General features: G+C 46.5%; 2 protein-coding genes across 3 annotated transcripts in view; both read right to left on the bottom strand.

Annotated features, from left to right (window-relative positions):
* The window catches only part of LOC142210791 (perilipin-2-like), a 118,621-nt gene that overhangs the window by 59,376 nt on the left and 36,096 nt on the right, over nt 1-23,149 (bottom strand). The gene's annotated exons all lie outside the window — the stretch shown is intronic.
* On the bottom strand, nt 5,319-16,245 carry LOC142210735 (perilipin-2-like). Of its 2 annotated transcripts, XM_075280111.1 has the most exons (9): nt 16,178-16,245; nt 16,039-16,088; nt 12,510-12,705; nt 11,523-11,605; nt 11,185-11,437; nt 10,660-10,844; nt 9,871-9,999; nt 9,504-9,794; nt 5,319-5,746 (listed from the first exon to the last, which is right to left on the bottom strand). In XM_075280111.1, the coding sequence occupies exons 2-9, from the start codon at nt 16,069-16,071 to the stop codon at nt 5,627-5,629; spliced, it is 1,290 nt and encodes a 429-aa protein (XP_075136212.1). In that variant the 5' UTR covers nt 16,072-16,088; nt 16,178-16,245; the 3' UTR covers nt 5,319-5,626. The 2 variants fall into 2 exon arrangements, with proteins under 2 accessions (XP_075136212.1, XP_075136221.1); XM_075280120.1 differs by lacking the exon at nt 5,319-5,746 and having other exon boundaries at nt 9,180-9,794.

The raw sequence follows: 23,149 nt of genomic DNA, 5'->3' as shown, positions 1-23,149 counted from the left end.
AACTCGCCCTTTTCAGCGCACCAGACAACTTCATCTAGAGAAGCCTGTCCAAGAGTATGTGGACAAGGCCGCCCTGGAACCCTTTTCCTCAGGCAGAACAGGGCCAAGGCGTTTACTCCCCGTTCTTCTTGGTCCCCAAGACATCAGGCGGGTGGCGTATGATCATCGATCTCAGATACCTGAATCAGTTCATCCGCAAGGTGCGGTTCTGCATGGAAACCATCAGGTCGGTGCAACCCGGAGATCACTTCGTCACCCTGGAACTAAGGGATGCATATCTCCGTGTACCTATCTTTCCAGCGCACAGGAGATTTCTAAGAATTGCGGTACACCTAGACGGAAGATTGGTACACTTTCAGTTTACTGCCCTCCCTTTCGGCATATCCTCAGCCCCCCACACCTTCACAAAGCTAGTAGCTCCGGTCACAGCCACCCTGCGCCTCCAAGGAATCTTCATAGTCCCGTATCTGGACGACTGGCTTCTCAAAGCTCAGGCAAAGGAGGTCCTCATTACGCAGGTGCAGACCGTGGTAGCTTTGCTAGGGGAGCTGGGCTGGCTAATAAATTGGCAAAAGTCAGTCGTGGTTCCATCAACACGAATCCAGTTCCTGGGTTTCATTTTAGACTCTCTCAGTATGACGATCTCTCTGCCCTCTCCCTGCAAAGAAAAGATTGCTTGAGCGGTTCATCACCTGTCCATTACCAGGAAGGTTACTATCAGGGTCCTAGGTTTGATGTCCGCCACCATAGAAGCAGTCCCCTGGGCCCTGTGGCACATGTGTCCACTACAGAACGAGATCTTGAGAGTCTGGAATCACAGTCCTTCAGGACTACAGAAGCCTATCCAGTTAATCATCAGCACCTGGCGATCTCTAGCCTGGTGGTCCCATCTCCGCGATGGGAGGTCCTCGGTCCAGTTATCCTGGACCTTGTTGACGACAGATGCCTCCCTTACAGGTTGGGGAGCACATCTGGGGGAGAACTCGGCACAAGGCACATGGAACCGTCTGGAAAGAACGCGCTCATCCAATTGGCGCAAGCTTCCTGCAGTTCACCGAGTACTTCTGATGTTTGCGTCTGTTCTGCAGGGGAAAGCAGTCAAGATAAGGACAGACAACCTAACGGTAGTTAACTACGTCAACAAACAGGGGGGAACCAGATCCCCCTCTCTCCTACAAGTCACCAACTTAATCTTCGCCTGGCAGAACAGAATCTCTCCCAGTTGTCGGCAGTACACATCCGAGGTCGACTGAACATACTGGCAGATCAACTCAGCAGAGGCTTGACAACTTCAGGCGAATGGTCTCTACATCAAGACATCTTTCACCGTCTCACCAAGATCTGGGGTCTCCCCGAGGTGGATCTGATGACCACCCAATACAACGCCAAAGTAGAAAGGTTTTGCTCCCTGTAACGGGAAGACAACCCTTTGGCGGTGGATGCCCTGTCAATACCTTGGAGGTTCAAACTGGCATATGTTTTTCCTCCCATTCTGATGATTCCGAAGATATTGGCGAAACTCAGGCAGGACCAGACTTCGGCAATAGTGATCATGCCGTTCTGGCCAAAAAGGGCATGGTTCACTGACCTTATCCTTATGAGTCGGGGGAGCTACTGGAGGCTTCCATCAGTCCAAAACCTGGTAACACTAAACAGCCAGCCTTGCCAGGGCCTGGACAAAGTCAACCTCACTGCCTGGAGGTTAACCATGCCGTATGTGGAGATGGAGGATTGTCCCAGGGAGTGCTAAGGACTTTAGCGCACTCAAGAGCAGAATCAACTATCCAGAGCTACCAAGGGATCGCCCGGATATTCCAGAACTGGTGTACAAGTAACCAAAGCGACCTTGAGAGAAATTCAGTGTTGGAGTTCCTACAAGATGGCCTGGAAAGGGGGCTAGCGCTCGCCACCCTTAAGGTCCAAGTATCAGCTCTGTCTGCTCTCCTGGAGACTCTATTATCACGGGATCCTCTGATTAAGCAATTCCTAAGGGGAACTGCCATACTCCGCCCCCAGGTACAGCCTCCTGTGCCTAGACGGGACCTAGCCGCGGTTCTACAGGGGCTCTGCGCTCCCCCCTTCGAACCTTATCTGAAGTGGATTGGAAGTACCTGTCATACAAGGTGACCTTCTTGTTGGCAATAACCTCCACCAAGAGGGTTGGCGAACTACAGGCCCTAGGCCACCGAACCTTTCATAACCTTCTTTCCAGACAGGGTACAGCTGAGGTTCGTCCCAGGATTCTTGCCAAAGGTACCTACCCTTCAGGATATCAACCAGGTAATTGTCTTACCGTCCTTTTTTCCCTCTCCCACCTCTGAGTGGGAGGAGAAGATGCACAAGTTGGACTTGGTTAGAGCACTACGTATTTACCTGGATCGTACAGTGCCCTTCCAGAGATCTGAGAATCTACTGGTCAATGTGTTTGGCCACAACAGAGGCGCCAAAGCATCAAAGGCAACCCTGTCAAGATGGATCAGGGAGGCCATCATCTGCTCCCTACGTGCTCAAGACCTCCCGGTACCAGAGCTTGTTCATGCCTATGCCATCTGAGCAGTGGCAACGTCTTGGGCCGAAAGGCGTTCCCTTTCCTTAAAGCAGATATGTGCCGCTGCCTCCTGGAGTTCGCAGCTAACCTTCACCAAGCATTACAGGCTGAATTGGCGCACAACGGACTCTACAGCGTTTGGACATTCTGTCTTGGCGTCAGCCTGCCAGGATCAACCACCCTGGGGTAAAGCTATACTTGCTAAGTCCCCAGTTGTGCTGCTATTGGGCGTAGGGGGAATGAAAGATTATGAATGATAATCTTTTTTTCCCTTAGCCCAAACAGCAGCACAAGGCTCCCTCCCAATATTGTATTGTTTTATGCATATGATTTGTACTCTGTATGTTATATTTGTTACTAACACAGGGGGGAGGAGGTCTTACGGCCTCTTATAGGGGTCAAAAGCTGTTAGGTAATTAAAAATTCCACCTGTCCTAACAGCTCATAGGGGCAGGAATACCCCAATTGTGCTGCTGTTTGGGCTAAGGGAAAACAGATTATTATTCATAATCTTTCATTCTCACTGCACGTACACATTTTAGCCTGATGCTCCAGATTCCGGAAGATCCACAGCTGTATCGGCATGTTATGCTGTGCACAACGATACTGCTTAATTCTATCATGGAGTAGGGAACGGAAACGTCCCTGCTCTGTCATAGAAGACCACGGTAATTCACAGGACATCGTGGCGCAGGTGGAATGACGTCACTACAAGGCGCCACCAGTGCCACTACGACAGGGAGAGTCTGCGGCTGCTCCACTCATCGTGGGATCGTAGTAAGGCAAGCACAAAATTTATTGTTTTATGGTAAGGAATAGAAATTACCTGTTAAAAGGGGCAAATATTTAAAGGGGGGGTAATATTTATAGTAGGGGAACTATTAAATATAAGGGGGCTAGTATTTATAATGGAAGAACTATTATATATAAGGGGCACTTTTTTAAGAGAGGAATTATAAATGAGGAGACTGTTATAAGTGGGCTAGATTAGGAGAGAGAGAAAAACTCAATGGTCACAGAACTTAAATCTGACAAAAGTAGTAATGAATAAAAATTGTTGACAAGCCATAAAGCTTCTGGGAGAATGTCCTATGGACAGATGAGACAAAATCTAACTTTTTGGCAAGGCACATCAGCTCTATGTTCACAGACGGAAAAATGAAGAATATCTTGGAAAGAACACCGTCCCTACTGTGAAACATGGAGGAGACTTATGTTCTGGGGCTGCTTGGCTGCATTTGACACAGGGTGTCTTGAATCTGTGCAGGGTAAAATGAAATCTCAAGACTATGAAGGGATTCTAAATGTGCTGCCCAAGGTCAGAAAGCTTGGTCATAGGTCAGGCAACAGGATAATGACCCACTACTAAAATACACCCAAGAATGACAGAGGAAAAACATGGGAATATTCTGACGTGGCCTTCTATGAGCCCTGACTTAAATCTTATTGAGCATCTTTGGAAGGAGCTGAACCATACCGTCTGGAAAAGGCACCCTTCAAACCCGAAATAACTGGAGCAGTTTGGTCATGAGGAGGGGGCCAAAATACCTGTTGAGAGGTGCAGAAACCTCACTGACAGTTACATGAATCATGTGATTGCAGCGATTGCCTCAAAAGGTTGTGCAACAAAATATTAAGTTAAGGGAACTATCATTCTGTCCAGGGCTATTTCAAGAGTTAAATCAAAAGTTCCAACCAAAGTTTTTTTTCACTGTTTCGCATGATTTTTTTATTTTTTTTTTAAGTGATCAAAGCAAGTTTTCTTCAAAATGGTATAACTAATACCCAGCAGCTACATTGGCTGCCACATTTACCGTATATACTCGAGTATAAGCCGAATTTTTCAGCCCAATTTTTGTGCTGAAAAAGCCCCCCTCGGCTTATACTCAAGTCAGCAAAAAAAAAAAATTTTTATTTGATGGGTGGGTCTATGACCAGCCACAATATTAATGTATATAATCTCCCATAAAATAGTGCAAAAATTTTTTATTTTTTTTTTAAAAAAGTAAATAAATAAAAGTTCTGAATCACTCCTTTCCCTAGAATACATGCAAAAGTAGAAAATGACTGTGAAACACATACACATTAGGTATCCCTGTGTCTGACAGTGCCCGATCTACTGAATATAGGGTATCTGCAGTGCTCCTGTTCCATCAGGAAGGGGTTAATAGGGGCACTGCAGATACCCTATGTTCAGCCAGGCTGAATTCTCCGTGGGGGGAAATAAAGGAAGGGAAGGGGCAGACAGACAACCAAAACACCCCCTCCCCTTCCCCAGCATCTACTGCACCCAAAAACTCTGACCATTTTAATTTTTGAAATTTTCCAGTAGCTGCTGCATTTCCCCTCTAGGCTTATACTCGAGTCAATAAGTTTTCCCAGTTTTTTGTGGTAAAATTAGGGGGGGGGGGTCGGCTTATACTCGAGTATATACGGTAAACACACATCTGCCATGATATAGCGAATAACAGGATGGGTTATTTTTCTGCTTCCAGCACATCAATTTCAAGAACTGACTTTGCACGCTGCCATCTCTAAAAAGTAAGGATTTTTTTTTTTTTTTTTTTTTTAATAGATTTTTTTGGGAAGGGGTGGATTTGGAATAGATGTGGGAGCAACAATTACTGTGAACATATATGGAGGACCGTGGAGCCTAAGTTATAATAAAAAATAAAATAAAATGGCAACATCCAGGAATTTTACTGTTAACTTTATTTAATTTACAACACAAAGCAAAATGCAGAGATAAAAAGAAAAGCAACAAAGTAAAAACTGGCATGTTACCAGATCCTTCTATCATTAGGAAAAATTATAAGCAGCAAAAGGCAATATGGTTACTTGTTGGTGTTTAAGGCAATATCCTGACAGTGAAATATAGTTTGAATAATAAAATTATAAAGGATCATTACCATGTTAGTTCTTCCAGGTATTACTTATTTGCTAGCTCTACCTTGAAGTGTATGGCAATAGAGATTGATAGGGGCCATATTATGTCACCACTACTTTTATACTGCATCAATAGTGCAACACCCATGGAAAGGTTTGAAAGACAGTATGCAGAATAAAGTACATTCCAATTTACTCTCGATTTATTAAGCGCCCATTAGCTCGGGAGTAGTCTTGCATTTCTTCCTCTTCCAATACATCTGGATTGTCATCAGTTTCTGAAGCAAGGTCATTGATGCTGAAGTCTGGTACCTAGTAAAAGAAATTTAAAATTTTTGTATCAAGCAAAAAAAACCAAAACAAACAAAAGTAATTAGATTCAAGACTGCCATTGGCAAGGATACTTTACAGTAGAAAAACCACCAACAGGTTTGCATTAACAAATTGCATATCTTAGTTTTGATATGATAAAGGGTTTTCATACTTACGATCTATCCGCAGAATAGGCCATCAGTATTTGATGTTAGGGGGCGTTCACACCAGCGTCTGTGTCCGACAGCTAGTGTCCAATGGTAATGTCTGCGCAAAATCTTGCGGACATTAGCATCGGACACTAGCTGTGTCCGTTACACCTTCCATTATTTTAAATGGGACATCATGTGCTTTCTTTAATGTCCGTGTGCCCTTAACTGTCCGTTTACAGAGATGTCCAATGTTTCAAGCAGACAGCAAAATCCTACATGTAGGATTTAGCTGTCCGCTTGAAACAGACATCTTTGTACATGGACAGTTATGGACAGACATTAAAGAATGCACATGTCCCATTTAAAATAATGGAAGGTGTAACGGACACAGCTAGTGTCCAATGCTAATGTCCGCAAGATTTTGCACAGACATTAGCACCGGACACCAACTCTAGTGTGAACCCTGCTTTAGAGACTGACACCCAAACCTGTTCTACATGCTGGAAGCTGCTTACAGACAAGTAACAACTCAGATTCAAGTAGATAGTGGAGGGTCTGGGTGTTGGACCCTGAAAGATCACATACTGATTAACCTACCATGCAGCAAACATGTTTTAACTTGGGCTGGACAGTTCAAATCCACCATTATGAGGAGGCACAATTCCAATCAACATTGAGAAATCTATACTAGCCTCACCATGCAGTCTGATATGTACTAAGCAGGATTCCTCCAATACACATTAGTCAGTTTTACTGTAATCATTGAACACTGCAGAATGAGGATGCCCACAGCAAATAAGTGTCAGCTCTCTGAAGTTATTTCTTTAAAGCATATCCCAATTATAAATCAAGTTAATGCCAATCTCCTAACCCCAGGAGTTGATGAAAGGTAAGCCTTTGACGAGCCCCATACCTCACCAAGTGAGCTGCACCCTACCTGGAGAGGGAAGTATATGCCAGATATGACTGTATATCTGACATATACAATATCTGTGTATAAGTACAACAGCATCTGAGGATAGGATGTCCCAACAGCTTCTCAATAGAGCAATAGTCATAATTTTAAGCATAAGATACTAATTGCAATTTCTGCAATAAAACTAGCATAAAATATATCCTGCATGTTCCTGGATGCAATGCTAGCTGTATCCAGCATTTTCACTTGTGTAATTCGGTATGAGTGTGTGTGTGACCATGTACCAAACTGCAGTTCTAGCAGAGTTCAGTTCTCCAGACACTGGATCAGATTCTAGCCTATTTCTCATTACTGAACGCAATAGAAAAACTTCAGCAAGTAAAGCAGACCTTGGCATTGTATGGTCCACATCCAGCCCTCTACCTGTCACTGACTGGCCTGCATAGGGTGTAGGATGAAGGTAGATACCAAATGGCAAGTCGTCTAAAGAACCTTTAACTCACTAGGATATGCTAAGACTTGTTAGTAGGCAGAGCCACACAGGACAGGGTTGTGTTACACAAAAAAAAGGGGGGGGGGGGGGAGAACTGGGACAGTTAAACTGAAGGCAGTTGGACTATTAAACCAGGGGGCAGATGGAGGGTGCCAAACTGGGGTCAACTGAGGAGGATATTAGACCGTGGGGTAGCTGGAGGGTGACATGTCCGCCTCTAGTTGCCCCCCAGTTTAATGTCCCCCTCTAGTTTCTTTAGTTTAAATTGGACATGAGGAGAGGGGCTTAATACTGTGAGACATTTGGAGGGGGAACATTATATAATGGGGGGGGGAGAAATATAATGTTAGATTGTAGGAGCATTTTACTGTGTAGTCACATGGGAAGAGTGATGTGCCATAACATGCATGGCCCTCTAGACCAGTTTCAATTTCTCATGTGGCCCCATGGGAAAATTGCCGACCCGTTTTAAAGCAAAGACCAAGTTAACACTGAATTTAGGCTTTAGGTTTTTTTTTTTTTTTTTTTTTTTTTTTTTTTTTTTAGACAAATGGCCCAAACACCAAGTATTGGGACACATCAGCTATTTTCCTAGGCAACAGTGTATTACCCCTTGCAACTCTAGTTAATTGTTACAGGCAAAAATTGAAAGTTAATGAGGCTAAGCCTGGAGAACTTGACAGTCATGTAAAAGACAATCCATCTCAAACTTAGCCCTGTGGTTAGGGTCATTAAATGTTTGTGTGGATAGGGAGTGATCAGACTTAAGGAAGTCCATCACTGCCCCAACTGCTCCCATAGTACTGTAGATGCTGTTAGCATTCCATAACACCCATCCTATATTCAGCTTGTCCCCCAGACAATGAGTTGACCCACCCAATGCCAATTGATCACCACACTGCCCATGGTTCAGCATCTACTATGGCAGTGATTTAAAGAGGACCCTTCACCACCTGGGGCACATGCGGTGTAGTACACCACCCCAGAAAGCCAACCATGCATTTTTTGACTTTCACGTTCTGTGTCCCCGGTGAAGAGCTATCGGTGACAATACTGTAGCTCTTCACTGTCTGAAGGGAGTTAGTCAGGAACACCCTTCCTCACACCTATTGCTCTGTACTGTGAGAGCTCAGTGTCACTGCTGGGTTGTAAGGAAAGCCCCTCAGTACAGCGCTATAGGTGCTACTGAGAGAGTGTTAATTACTGTAAGAAACACCTGACAGTAAAGAGCTACAGTGCCAGCACAGATACCTCTTCACCAGGGGCACAGAATGTGAAAGCCAGTAGTGTTCTGAATTCAGCACACCAGCTTTCTAGCAGTGTATTACACCATGTGCCCCAGGTGGTGAAATGTCCTCTTTAAAGTTGCTGGGAGCTATAAGACTAAGTATTTTTTTGGCTTCGAGTTTGTCCCCAGCTACGTTTGTACAGAAAAAATAAAATCGAAATACTAATCAGTACAATCTTACTTAGTGGTATGGCATTTTCAGTGTCCAAATGACTAATTTGTGGCCCATCACCAGAGTATTTTAGGCTTCAAGTTCAAAGCCATTACAGTAAAACCTCTTACTTTGTGACATCCCATTACGAGAGCCATTTTACCCTGATGCTTGGTGCTCCTCACTGGTGTATATGAAAGGCCAGGGGTCATGTGAGAATCCAAGAGGTACTAGATACTACTACATGTAGAGATGGCCTCATATGGAGGGTTTGTCTTACTGTAGGAGCATCATTTATGGAGTTTTGCAGGTAAACATTCACAATAAGGCAAGTGGAAGTTGGTCAGAACCAGACAAGGCCTGGTAGCAGCACAGTATGTACACAAACCTTTAGACACTGACAAGTTGATGCAGACATTTTATTAACACAAACAGTAGACAGTGTACATAGTGTGGTTTACACATTGATGCATGTACCAGTCAGGGAAAGTTTGTGAGTATACACAGACACCCAAGAGTAAGACAAAGTCCAATGTTGAGACAAAACCCATCCACAACCATTATGTGGCCTCTTGTAACCGTTCCTGTCCCTCACATTAAGGTGGAAAGTAATACAAGTGTAGCTAGATTTCGCCCATTAAGTGCAAAGTTGCTTTAGTTTCCCTGCCCCTCAGTCTTCTTGGTTGGCAGAGTCTCCCTCCTCAACTCTAGGCTCCCCATCTTTGCTATCAGCCACCTGTGGGTAAAAAGGACCTACCAGCCAATTTAGTGGAGTGCTGTTAACAAAGTAGTCCATCATTTCATCCATAGAATCCTTCATTTTTGTGAACTGGTCCCTAGTGGTGGCTAAGAGGCTGTCTGACATTTCTCTGAAGGAAGAGGCAGAACGGAAGTTTTGATAGACGTCTGCAGCCATGGCGCTAACATTCTGAGCCTTGTTCTGGATGTTTTGTGGGAGACCTTGAACGCTGGAGACCAGAGACAGACATGTGGTTTGCAGTTGTTGAGAGAGATTCTGGGCAATAGTTAGCGTGCGGGATTCAATTTGCTGTAAAGAGATATTGACATGTTAAGCTTCTACCCTGAAGATGGTCCTAGTATACATTTTATAGTAATGTCATTACCTCAGGGCTTTCTCCACTAGTTTCTTGTTCTGTGCCTTTTGTCCACTCCACCCACTTATTGTAGATCTTCTCCTGAGCATCATGGATTTTCTGATTAGCACCATTCATGTTCCTTCTTGCATATTCAATCTAGGATAAAAGCAATATTTATATATAGCATTTATGAGATATGGCTATGTAAGCAAAAGCATGCATAGGAAATTCAGCAAGTGATGTTACATCCAGTATATGTGCCCCAAAGATGGCTTGGTGTGGCTTTTTTTTTAATATCTGGTAGAAACCTCCATTTTTCTCTTCTGGTGTGAAGAGATTTGAACTGGCCAATATTCTAAGTAGGGGGCTACATGCATCAGTCTGCTGATGTCTCCTACAATGAGCCACCTATAGGAAAATTCAGATGGCTTTTGTCAAGTATTCAACTGCTGTGGCTGGGTTCCTCCCTCTTTGCACTGCAAAAGCTGAATACTGTAGCACAGTTTACAAGCTGCAGTTCACATATGCGGTGCACATAGCTCTGCCAGAAATAAAATGCACACTGCAGTGCATGGATGGATTATGTTTAAAATTCCTTAAGCTACTGTAATTCTCAGCATATTAGCTGCTGGCGATTCTGTGAGTAGTTAACCAATGACGACTGACATCTGACAAAGATGCCAGGATCATTAAGGCACTGACATGTAGGGGGGCTGCCAGTGGAGAGTCAAAGTCAACTTGTGCGAATTTAAACTCTACCACTACAGTTTAAGGAGCTTCTGAGAAAATTTTTAAGACTAATTATAGTTTACTAACCAGATCAACTGTATTCTGGAGCTGAGCAATTGCTTCCTGACTTCTGCACTTAGCATCCTTGATCCGGGTCAAAGCTTGTTGATAAGCACGCTTGCGCACCTTGGTAGACAGGGATCCCAAGCGAAGGTAATAGCTAGGCTTATCCTTGGACAACTCAAAGCCTTCTGTTTTAGCCGCTTCCTTAGCTAGAAAATAAGGATACATGCATGTAGGTTTGCCCCAAAAAGGAAGTACAAATATTTATGGAAAAGGCCTTCCCATACATAATCCAGCTTTAGGGTGCATTCACACTGAGTAAACGCTAGCTTATTTTGTAGAGTAAAATTACACTTGTAAATTTTGCTATCCCATTGACTTCAATGACATTTTACAGGCGTATTTTTTACAGGCGTATTTTTACACTTGTAAAAAAATATCATTGAAGTCAATGGGATAGCAAAATTTACAAGTGTAATTTTACTCTACAAAATAAGCTAGCGTTTACTCAGTGTGAATGCACCCTTATGTGTGTAGGCACCTTCTTACCTAACTCTTCATCAGTTGGTGGCAAGTATTGTTCCAGAAGAGTCTCAGACTGGGTTAGTGCATTATCTACACGACTGCACACGATTTTCACTACACTGCTCCCAAGAACAGTGTTAATGCTGCCATTTACAACAGCCTTAGTCATCTCCACACTGTCCTGCACAGCTCCCTTGGTTTTATCAACTACGCCGGTGATACTCTGAACAACAGCATCTTTGGCCCCAGTCACCACTCCTGAGGCATTAGCCACAACCTAAAACAAATACAGTTTTAGACAAGATCAGCTCATGAGTAATGCATTCAGCAGAATAGGATTATTACATGACTTTAGAGCCTACCTCCTCAGAAGGCTGGTAAAGAATAGGCAGTTTCTCTTCAATCTTATCCAGCCCAACACAGGCAATGTTGTTAGCCAGAGCAACTAGGAGGAGAAAGAAAGTTAGTTTTTCCTCTGTGACGCAACCCATAGTCATCAGAATGCTACAAGCCAGCAGAGGTCGTAGTGAGTAATGCTTGGACTGTGTGTAGCATGACATTTGGCCTACTTACTATGGTAGGAGGGAATGAACTAAACATCTAAGAGCAAAGCCCACATTTCAAGGGAAAGTTACAGGACCTTTCATCACCTTCAGATCTAGCATCAGGTAGCATATAGTACAGTTGGATTTTCTCTAGCTACCACCATTTCTGAACAGTCAATGCAGCTTGAGTAGTTAAAAAAAAAAAAAAAAAAACAACCAGTGGCCGTTGCATGATGCAAAAAGCTGATGACAGATTCTCTTGAAAGCAATTTCTACATTAACAGATCTTCTCCACTCCTCTCTAGACAACCTTATTGATAATACACTTAGCAAGCTAGAGGGAGATGCATTTATAAGTATGGAAGAAACATAACTAAGGCCTGGTTCACATCTGCATTCGGTATCCCGTTCAGGGAGTCCACTTGGGGGACCACCCTGAACTGAATACCAAATGCATTAAAAGGCGATGAGCAATGAAAGCACATGACCCCATAGACCATGATGGAGTCTGTTTTTTGCATGAATCATGTGGAGAGAAGAGTACTGGTTGAAGTACTTCTCACGTCCCTGGAGCAAACATGGCACGGAAAACACATGGACCCCATTATAGTCTATGGGGACTGTGTGCTTTCATTGCTCACTGCTTAATGAATTTGGGAGTCCCAAACCCATACCTCTAGCTTGCTAAGTGTAATCTTATCAGATATGGTTGTCTAAAGGAAGCTGCATTTCTAAGTATGGAAGACACAGAACTAAAGATACTAAACCCCCAAACCCCTTAGTTAGCAGTGACTTAGTACATACTTTGAGGCTCAAGTTTCTGTAGGATTGGCATGGTACTGGTTATTGCCACAGATGTGATCGTTTTCACGCTCTTCTCGGCAACATCACATACAGACCTCAGGTACGGATGGTTCTCTTTGGTGGTCACATAGGCAGATGACACCATATCATAAGTTGAGCTCACCAATGGGAGGTTGATTAACCTTACCACCACATTCTAAAAACAAAAGTTGCAAATACTTTATATATTATGGTTTAGGCATAACACTTGTAAAGATAGATCTAGAAATGTATATTAGTGGAACCTCAAGTTTTCCATTAAAATGCTAATCCTTAAACAAGGTTATCAGTAAAGATTGTGGAGACACTGGACCTTCACCAGACCAAGACACACTACAGCCCTATTTTACTACTGATCAGCTGAATCTGAACAGTCAGTATGTACTCCCTGTAATGGCATGAGCCAAAAAACACCCTGTAGAAAGTGCTGTGAAAGCCAAAGTTGCCATTGAACTCAATGGAAAACTACATTCAACACGTGTATTTTTACACGTGTAAAATGTACAGAATACACGGAGCGTAACTCCGTGTGAAGGGGCCCCAAGTTTAAAGAAAGCCGCAGATATAAGAGCTTGTATACATTAGCCTACTACTTCAGGGTGTGCAATGACATGTTAAAGGGGTATTCCCACGTCGCATACTCACCAGTCTTCGTTGCTGTAAAATCTTCTGTCTTCCTGCTTTGTTGTGTCATTGGTGGGCAGGGTTACATATGCAAAGCCAGCGGCGAGATGCTGCTGGCCCTGCGTGCACGCTCATAGATGGTGAGACCAGTCTAGCCTTCACAATGCCAATACAGACCCGGCATCCGCTGTAATAGAGAGGTGAATGCCGGGGAGTGTAGACGCCGGCACAGGTGCCTGCAACATCACTACGCTCCTGCATGAAGCCAGCAGCAGCAGGAGCGATGCTGCTATTCTGCTCCTCCGCCCCCCCCCCCCTCTGGAATAGCAGCATCGCTCCTGCCGCTGCTGGCTTCATGCAGGGCAGGAGCGTAGCGATGTTGCAGGAACCTCTGCCAGCGTCTACACTCCCCAGCATCCGCCTCTCTATTACAGCGGATGCCGGGTCTGTATTGGCAGCCCCTTCCACCCAAAGGGTAAACTCCCCCCCCCCCCCCCCTTCCAGGCTCGCTCCCGTGCACTTAGCCCCTCCTCCCTGAGAGCAGCAGATACATCACTTGACTTATGACCAGATAAGTCAAGGGATGTGTCAACAAAGAAATGAATAAAGTAATATAGTGGACAAACAAAGCAGTTTTGCTGAAGCAATTTAGGAAAAGTCTTACAGTCACATTAACAAGTAGTATAGATAGGATCCTTGTGATGGGACAACCCCTTTAATGTCACAAGTGTTCCATGTCTTGATAAATGCACCACAGCCTTTCCCTCATACTCAGAGCATAGTGGCACTTGCGCTCCTATTATAATGCAGTAATGTGTTACAGTAGGGCTGGATAGAGATGCAGGCACCCCATAAAGAACTGCTGTAGGCAACAACATGGGTTTGTGGAATACATAGTATGAATGGAGCTATTCTTCCCCAGAAAGATTTGTAAGGGTAGGTTCACACTACCTTTATTAACATCCATTACCCTCATCCATAAAAGGATGAGCGCAACAGACATTAAGCAATTGATGCTGATGGAACCTGTTTCATTCAGCACACTGTAAGGGCCCCTTCACATGGCGTAAGCACGCCGCTCATTTAGACGTGTCAGAGCGCAGCACTTCGAGCACATCCCATTGAAATCAATGGGCTCTGTTTTGTATATGCTGATCTACGCACGTTTCCCATTGAAATCAATGGGCTGTTTTGAAGCACCATGCTTGGACACATGTCTAAATGAGCGGCGCGCTTACGTTGTGTGAAGGGGCCCTAAAAAGCCATGGCAAGACTGGTGGATTTAAAAAATAAACACGTTATGCTTTCTCTTTTTTTTTTTATTCATCCCCATAGCACAAGTGTGTTATGTGAACACAGCCTAACAGAAATGCTTCTAGGAGAATACCTCCATGTGTACTAGACAAAAGCTCAGTGAGTCAGAAGCATACAGCCCACCTGCAATGGACTCCTCTACCTCTATAGTGCACCAATACAGAGTATAATACTGCACCATGGTACAGCCATAAACACAACCACCATGGTATACAGTCACTATAAGGAAGAGCAGAGCTTTATAGTGATCTCCAGGCTGGAATACTACAGCACTGTAAGCCAATGCCATGCAACTGGGACAACAGTAGGAAGGATTTGCTACACCTTAAAAGGGGTTGACCAAACCAATATACAATAATTTTCCAATTTACTTTCTGTATCAATTCCTCAGTTTTCTAGATCTCAGCTTGCTGTCATTCATTCTGGAGGATAAGACTCTGACCATGGTCATGTGATGAGCACACAGCTGATTACTAGGCAGCTGTATGAATATTGTGCTGTGATTCTAACAAGCAAAACCTGTATTCTCATCACATGACCATGGACCGTAAGTCACATGACCATGGTCAGAGTTATATCCTCTGAAAGTAACAGAATGAATGACAGCAAGCAGAGATCTAGAAAACCGTGAGGAATTAATACAGAAAGTATATTGGAAAGTTGTATAACTTTATTATACATTTGTTTGTCAATAATGGTCTGAAAGTGTCCAACCCCTTTAAAGAGGACCTTTCATCAGATCGGGCACATGCAGTCGGCTTTCCCGATCTGTGCCCGGTGTAAAGCGCTATCGGTCCCGCTTTACAGTCAGAAGGGCGTTTCTGACAGTTAGCCAGGGACGCGCTTCTGCCCTGCAGCGCCTATCGCGCTGTGCTGTGGAGCGGGGAGGAACGCCCCCCTCCCTCTCCTGATAATACTCGTCTATGGACAAGCTGTGTGAGCAGAGGGGGCGTTCCTCCCCGCGCCACAGTACAGCGCGACAGGCGCTGCTGGGCAGAAGGGCGTTCCTGGCTAACTGTCAGAAACGCCCTTCTGACTGTAAAGCCCTACAGTACCGGGATAGTGTTTTACACCAGGCACAGATCAGGAAAGCCGACAGTGCGCTGAATTCAGCGCACTGTCAGCTTTCCAGCAGTATATAGAACTGCATGTGCCAGATCTGATGAAAGGTTCTCTTTAAGGCTAGGTTCACATCTGGATTGGAGTCTTCATACCAGACTACAATCCTGCAAGGAGGACTTCTCTCCATCAGCTTCATTATCAAACCAGCAGAGGTAGTCAGGGTCCCACACAGTCCCAGATGACAGACCAGAGCACTAGTATCAACTTATCAGAATGCCAAGACCCCCTCAGATACAGAGAATGATACCTTAGTAGCCATTTCTTGATGCCATAACAGGTAGCCCAGATCCTTTCATAGTATAGAAGTACCACAGGTAGAGAATACAGAGAAGCTGATGCCTAGTGTATCATAGCATGCCCTGTAATAACACTATACAGCTGGCTCACCTGCACCTCAGGGATCACCCACTACATAATGCTCAGGACGTACCTGTTGCTGCTGCTGCTCCACAGTTTCAGCCATACTGCTACGTAGAAAACCTGCAAAACCCAAAGCACAGGGTCAAACACAAGAGATGAAACCACATAAGGCGGCGGCGGCAGCAGCAGCGAGTCTAAGCAGCACCCACCGAGTGTCTCCTCAGAAGTCTCTATACAACACCAGTACACCAAGCACCAGGAGCGAATGTCTCCTAGCACGGAGTCTGCGCACTTATAGGCGGCTGGCCACGCCCACCTAACTAGGCGCTGCCCCGCAGTCAGCTGACTGGTGAGACGGCTCCATGACGTCATGTAGTTGGCTCTAATGAGCGCCAATGGGAGCGTGCGCGGCAGTCAGAGGTGAAGGCTATGACAGACTATGTGTGTCCGACTAGTCAGCGATGTGTTCTGTTCTAAACAGCGGGATCATGGCTGCTCTTTGTGGGCAGAAGTAGCCTGAAAACTTCATGTTTTATTGCAGTGTCAACAGCAGAGATAGATGTGATCTGCTTGTAGATGTGACTATTTGTTCTACATGTCTTTTTAATGGATAGCACCATGCGTCCTCCATTACGCTTAAAGGGCTTGTCCAGACATAAATGAACAATCCTTTTAATGTTTACATCAGCCAGGGGCATTGAAACATTTTTTTTTTTAAATGCATACTTACCTGTCCCCGATTCTCCATGGTCCACCCACACGTCCAGATTCTTCTGCTTCAGTGACGTCTCCCAGGTCTTTTCCATAGGTCCACTGATTAAGCCACTGATGGGCCTCAGTGGTCATGTGATAGCCAAGTCCACTGAAGCAGATTCAGCGGACCTCAGGAAGAGACCCAGGGAAAGCTACGTGAGCAGCAGAACCGGGATGCATGGGAGGACACTGGAGTGTGGGGAACAGGTGAGTATGCATTTTTTATAAGGGTTTACCATTTTTGCCTGGACATCGCCTTTAAAATAGGGAGCTGATTTCAGCATTAAATGGGCAGAAACGCGGCAGACCCTATTATAGTCTGCGGTCTGCAGGTAGGCTTTTTTTCAATGCTTAGTTCACACTAGAGTTTGGAGGATTATGTAGATAATCTGTTTTCCCATAGTCCAAAAGCAGCACAACGGATGGGGTATTCCTGCCCCTGCGTGCAGTTCAGGACAGGTGGAAATTTTAATCAGTCAATCACTCCTCCCCTATAAGAGGTCTGGAGGACCTCCCCCCCCCATCTTAGTTATAAAGTATTGGTTTCCGATATTATATTCAAAAAAGGAGCAAAAAAATAGAAGACAAAGGGAGGGAGCCTTGTGCTGCTGTTTGGACTATGGGAAAACAGATTAGCTACATAATCCTCCATTCCCCATACATCAAACAGCAGCACAACGGATGGGCAGGTGGCAAGAAACCCCCCCTAGGGAAGGACCTCCTGGCACACTTATGACAATACCGAGCGGCCGAAGGCAACTGCCTCTGAACTGTGCCAATCTAGCCTGTAATGTTTGACAAAGGTGAGATGTGAGCTCCAAGTCGCAGCCAAACAGATTTGGTCTAAAGAGACCAAGCGTCACTTGGCACAGGTTGTGGCAACTGCTCTGGTGGAGCGAGCGCGAACAAACTCAGGAGGGAATAACCCCTGAGAGTGAAAAGAAAGAAAAATGGCTTCCTTGATCCACTTGGATAGAGGTATCTTAGATGCTTTGGCACCTCTGCGTCTGCCAGAAAAATTAACCAATAAATTTTCAGATTTCCTGAAAGGTCTAGTCCGCTCTAGATAGATCTTTAGGCATCTCACCAAATCCAACGTGTGTAGTCTTTCTTCTTCCTGCGATGAAGGAGAAGGGTAGAAAGTAGGCAGGGAAAAAACATGATTAATGTTTTGCCCCAAAGGGATTTTAGGTACCTCAACTGTACCCTATCGGGGCCTGGCCTGGACATCGATGGAGTAGGACATGTGACGGCTGAGCTCCTACTCTACCTGCTTGTTTAACAGACCTCCCGCGTTAACTCACCCGCTCCATGGGGAAAAGAACCACCCGATCAGCCTCCCCTGCTCCCTCTGCCTTTGTCGGCCGGGACGGGCAGTCCACGCTGTCGGAATTCCTCCGCTCCGGCTCCTCTGCATCACGGCCTAACACGAGGCAGCGGCCATCTTCCCTGGCGGCGTCGCTCACCCTGCCGGCTCCTGCTACAGCGGCTCCTCCGACCTTCCTCCTGGACGCGGTTCCTTCCTGCTCTTCCCCGCCGACGGCTACATCTTCTGGGACCTCTGCAGGACTGTTGGGCTCCTCGGATATGGCAACCATCCCTCTTCAGGTACCGGGCTTGGGGAGCGTGGGCCCTGCTGCCCCTCCCTCAGCAAGTCCCTCCCAATGCAGGCGGCATGCCTGCTGTGCAGACAATCTCTATGGGCGCCCTCGATCTCCAGGCACCTGCTGACAGCCCTTCGCCTCTGGGAAACTCCTGCCTCCAACCTCTCATTCCAGGGCCCCCTCAAGCTGCCTTCATGTCCCCCACTGTCATTGAACCTGATTTAGGGGGGGACCCCATCTCTATCTCCCTTTGCCGCCCACACTCAGGCGTCCTAACCCCCGCTTCTGTAATCTCTGCCCACCTCTTCTCTGCAGCATTCCTGGGTTTATTTTCTAGCCCGCCTGCCCTCTAAAGAGGATCTAGACACCATGGTTGCTAAAGTCACTGATGCTTGCCGCACTGAAATATGCTCTGAGATTGCTACTCTAAGACAGGACTTTCAGCACATTGCGCAGAGGGTTGATACTTTAGAGGATGACCACAATCAGACTCGCTCATATATTTCTCAGCTACAGGACACTGTTCTAACACAATCTCAGGTGGTCAGTGACATGCAGCGCCATCTGGAGGATCTGGACAACCGTGGTAGGAGTAACAATATAAGAGTTAAGGGTCTCCCTGAGGCTACGGAAGTGGAGGACCTCCACGCCACTTTGGAAGCTATATTTAACATGGTTTTGCGGAAGCCTCCGTCACAAAAGATTAAACTGGACAGAGCCCATAGGGCCCTCCACCCGAAAGGTTCTGGCCTCACACCATGTGATGTAATGTGCTGTGTACATGATTTCGCATTGAAAGAGGCTATTCTAGCTAAGACCCGGAAACTTAAGGACATAGACTTCGATGGGGCCAAGATCCAACTTTACCAAGACCTTTCACTGATCACTCTCCAGAAACGGAGACATCTCAGACCTCTGCTGCAACTCCTTCGAGACCGTCAGATCCTGTACCGCTGGGGATTCCCCTTTGCTCTGACTGCCAGACATGAAGGTCGCTCTGCTACGCTTAGAGTCTATTCTGATCTCGAGGCCTTCTGCTCTACTTTGGATATTCCTCTACTGGATTTGCCCTCTTGGGAGCTCCTGTCTCCGCCCCCACCTCCTCCTCCAGTCTGGACTGTCCAGAATCCCAAGCGGCACCAGCTACCTTCCCCTAATGCCCCTCCCAGGAGACTGAGAATGGACCCTCCTCCCCCGTGATGTCTATTACGCGGATTCCTTTCTCCTCCCCATTGAAGTTGGACTGCTGTATTTGATTTTGCTCATGTTCCTGGTGGTTTTTGTTCCCCCTCCTTTTTCTCTTTTATAGGTCCCGAGTTTTTCTGCTGGTTTTATCTTTGCAGGTGGGGTAGGCTCACACCTCCCCATATGTTTTCTTGTGTTATTGGACCGCCTATTGGTGGCTCCTTCCTGTCTTCCCTCGCTCCCATGCCTAAGGGGGCTGAGTCCAGCTGTGGTACCCCATTGTGGGCCCACGGGGTGTTGTCGTCAGCACCCACATGGACGTTGATTCTCTGCCCCTGGCCAGGGGACTTAGCCCTGGCTAGTTACTATGGTTTACCTTTGAACTTTGTTTACCTGTTTATTACCTGCCTTTTTTATGTCTTTGTTTGTTTCCTCCTTGTGTGCCCCCCCTTCCCTTTCCTCTATTTGCTTTTTCTAGGTCCCAGGTCTACCGACTGCCATCCGGGATGCCTTTTTGGAGTCGTATTTTTGCCAGTGTGTCCCTTCGGTGGGTGAGTGCACTTTCAATCTGCTGCTGTCCTTTGACCTTGGATCCCCATGGTTAGATGTGTGGCGATTAATGTTAAGGGCCTGGGCTCTGACGCCAAACGGCGCCTAGTGCTTAGAGAGCTCCGTTCTATTCAAGCTGATGTTGCGTTTCTCCAGGATACCCACTTTGACCACACGGGGTCGTTCAATTTTGCCAAGCATCACTTTCCCACAGCTTTTTCTGCCTTCCACTATCGTCGTAGGGCAGGGGTCGCCATCCTCCCTTCGTGTACATGCCCGATTTCGATTACAGCATCTCACTGCTATGTTATTCTAGAAGGCCTCCTCCATGGTGCCCCAATAATCTTATGCAACCTTTACACTCCCAATTCGGCCCAACTTCCCTTTTTGCGTAGGGTATTTTCTCGCCTGCGGTCTCTTCCATTAGCGGCCTGGTTGATTGGTGGCGATTTCAACTTGATCTTCTCTGAGCAGGTTGACCGCCTTACTGTCCCTCAGTCTCCTGCGCCTTGCCATCAGGTTCAGCTTGCTAGGGAATTCTGTTGTCTGATCCGCTCCCACTCGCTTTCGACCTCTGGCGTGTAGATAATCCCACGTCTTGCTCCTTCTTTTCTCACCCCCATAACACTTACACGCGGATTGACTACTTTTTCGGCAATGCCCAGACTCTCTGTCTGCTCGCGGACTCTGATATCGACCCCATGTCTTGGTCGGATCACGCTCCGGTGGTTGTGACCCTTTCCTCGGTTCCTCGTGCAGTCTGTTGGTGTCACTGGCGCCTCAACAAAACGCTTAAGTCCCAGTCCTCACTTCCTGTATTGCGTTCTCATCTGACTGACTATTTCAAGGACAATCTTGGCTCGGTGGACTCTCCTGCGGTCCTCTGGGAGGCCCATAAGGCCGTTATGAGAGGCCACTGCATAGCTTTGGCCACTAAGCTTAAACAAGACAGGCAAGCCCAGGAGCATCTTTTCTGTGCTTGCATTTCCTCTCTGTCTGCTTCTCTAGCGGCTCGTCCGTCTCTGGGGGTCCTCCGTCGTCTAGTCCTTGCTCGGGCGGACCTCCGCTCTCAGGAGACGCGCCATGTGCAACGACTTTTGCTCTACTCTCGCCAGCGGTATTTTGAGAGGGGTAATAAACCCCATACACTACTGGCCAGGACCCTCAGAGACCATCGTGCTGCCTCTACTCCCCACACTATACTGGATCCCTCTGGCGTTCTCCAGCACCACCCAGATGCAGTAGCTCGTGTGTTTCACTCCTATTATACTAAACTGTACAACCTTCCCCCCCCTCAGATGACTGGTCAGAAGGATGGCCAGTCTCTCTTGGCCGACTTACCTTACTGGCTGTCGTCTTCCGCGTCTCTCCCCTGCAGCCCTGGCATCCCTTAACGCTCCCATTATGGCTGAGGAACTAGCAGATACTCTCAAAGATCTCCCTAATGGCAAATCTCCGGGCCCAGACAGTTTTACGTATCTTTACTATAAGGTGTTTCGGGAGGTACTCTCGCCCTATCTATTGAATCTCTTTAATTCTTTCCTCTCGAGCTCCCCAATCCCACCTTCCATGTTTCATTGGCTTCTTACGTTGATACCTAAACCGGGTAAAGACCCCAACGATTGCGCTAATTACCGCCCTATCGCTGTCCTGAATACCGATCTGAAACTCTTCACCAAGATTCTAGTGAACAGGTTGAATGCTTGGCTTCCTCTTCTTGTCCACAAAGATCAGGTGGGTTTCGTCCCCTGTCGCCAAGGCTGTGATAATACCAGAAGGGCCGTGGACCTGGTTGAGGTGGCCAATCATTCCTCTACCCCCTCCTTTCGCATCTGCAACGGTACCCGTCACAGTTGCCTCCTCTCCCCTCTGATCTTCGCCTTGTGCATTGAACCCTTGGCGGCCATGATCCGTAAAGACCCTGACGTTAAGGGGATCCTGGTCCGGGACAAGGAATTCAAAGTTCCTCTCTTTGCGGATGATGTCCTCCTCACTCTCTCCTTCCCCCATACCACTCTCCCTAACCTTATGCTTTTACTTAACACCTTTAGTAATTTCTTGGATTATAAGGTGAACCCTTCCAAGACTGAGGCCCTTCTCCTCCATATCCCAGCGCCTGACCTCGCACTACTCCAAGCTAATTTTGATTTCCAGTGGTGCTCTTCCTCTATCCGCTACCTGGGGGTCCAAATTACCTCCTCCTATTCCACCCTCTACTCGGCAAACTACCCGCGCCTATTTCGCGATCTTAGATCCCTCCTTGACAAGTGGCAAAACCTACCCATATCCTTATTAGGTAGGATCGCCATGCTTAAAATGACCCTTCTCAAAAACTTCTATACTATTTCGAGACCCTCCCCATCGCGGTTCCACGTGCTGAACTTCGTGGTTTACAGAAAGCCATTTTCTGCTTCATCTGGCAGGCTAAGCATCACCGTATTCCACGTTCGGTTGTCCTTGCGGGAAGGGGATGTGGGGGTCTGGCTGCCCCGAACTTACTGTATTACTATTGGGCTTCCCACCTCCATTGTATCCCATTTTGGGCTGCTGCCCCAGCTTACACCAGGTGGATAGAGATTGAAAAGTGTTGGTCCCTATGCATCCCAATGCTTTTCTCTGGGTAGCCTCCCCCCCGTTCCCCCCTCTTCTTACTTATTGGCCCCCATCCGCTTTACCTGCTCCATCTGGTCAGCCTGTAAAACTCAGTTCCCTGTCGTCCCTACCAGCGGCACAATGTGGGGTATTTCGTGCCCCTGTGTGCTGGTAGGACAGGCGGAATTTTAATTAGCCATGTATTAATTTCACATGGCTTGTTCCCTTTAAGAGGGCACAGATACCTCCCCCCTGTGCGTTTTTTTCTGTCCTGTGTAAAGGATCGGACAGGTGGGGAGGACTCTGTGTCCTCCTAAAGAGAAAGAGTAAGAAGAAGTTTCAGGTACTTACCTGCTCAGACCTGTTCAGGTGTCTTCAATGATGCACTCTGCCCCTTTGGACTTCTGTCGGTCCTGCAAAGAGAATAGGTAAGATTAAAGTTACCTATTTTGCCCACCTCCCTCACGCAATCCTACCTCCTGTTCCCCGGCATCCAGT

The sequence above is a fragment of the Leptodactylus fuscus genome, chromosome 1, assembly GCF_031893055.1.
Source record: "Leptodactylus fuscus isolate aLepFus1 chromosome 1, aLepFus1.hap2, whole genome shotgun sequence".
NCBI classification, from domain to species: Eukaryota; Metazoa; Chordata; class Amphibia; order Anura; family Leptodactylidae; genus Leptodactylus; species Leptodactylus fuscus.
This window is presented reverse-complemented; position numbering and strand designations above follow the sequence as displayed.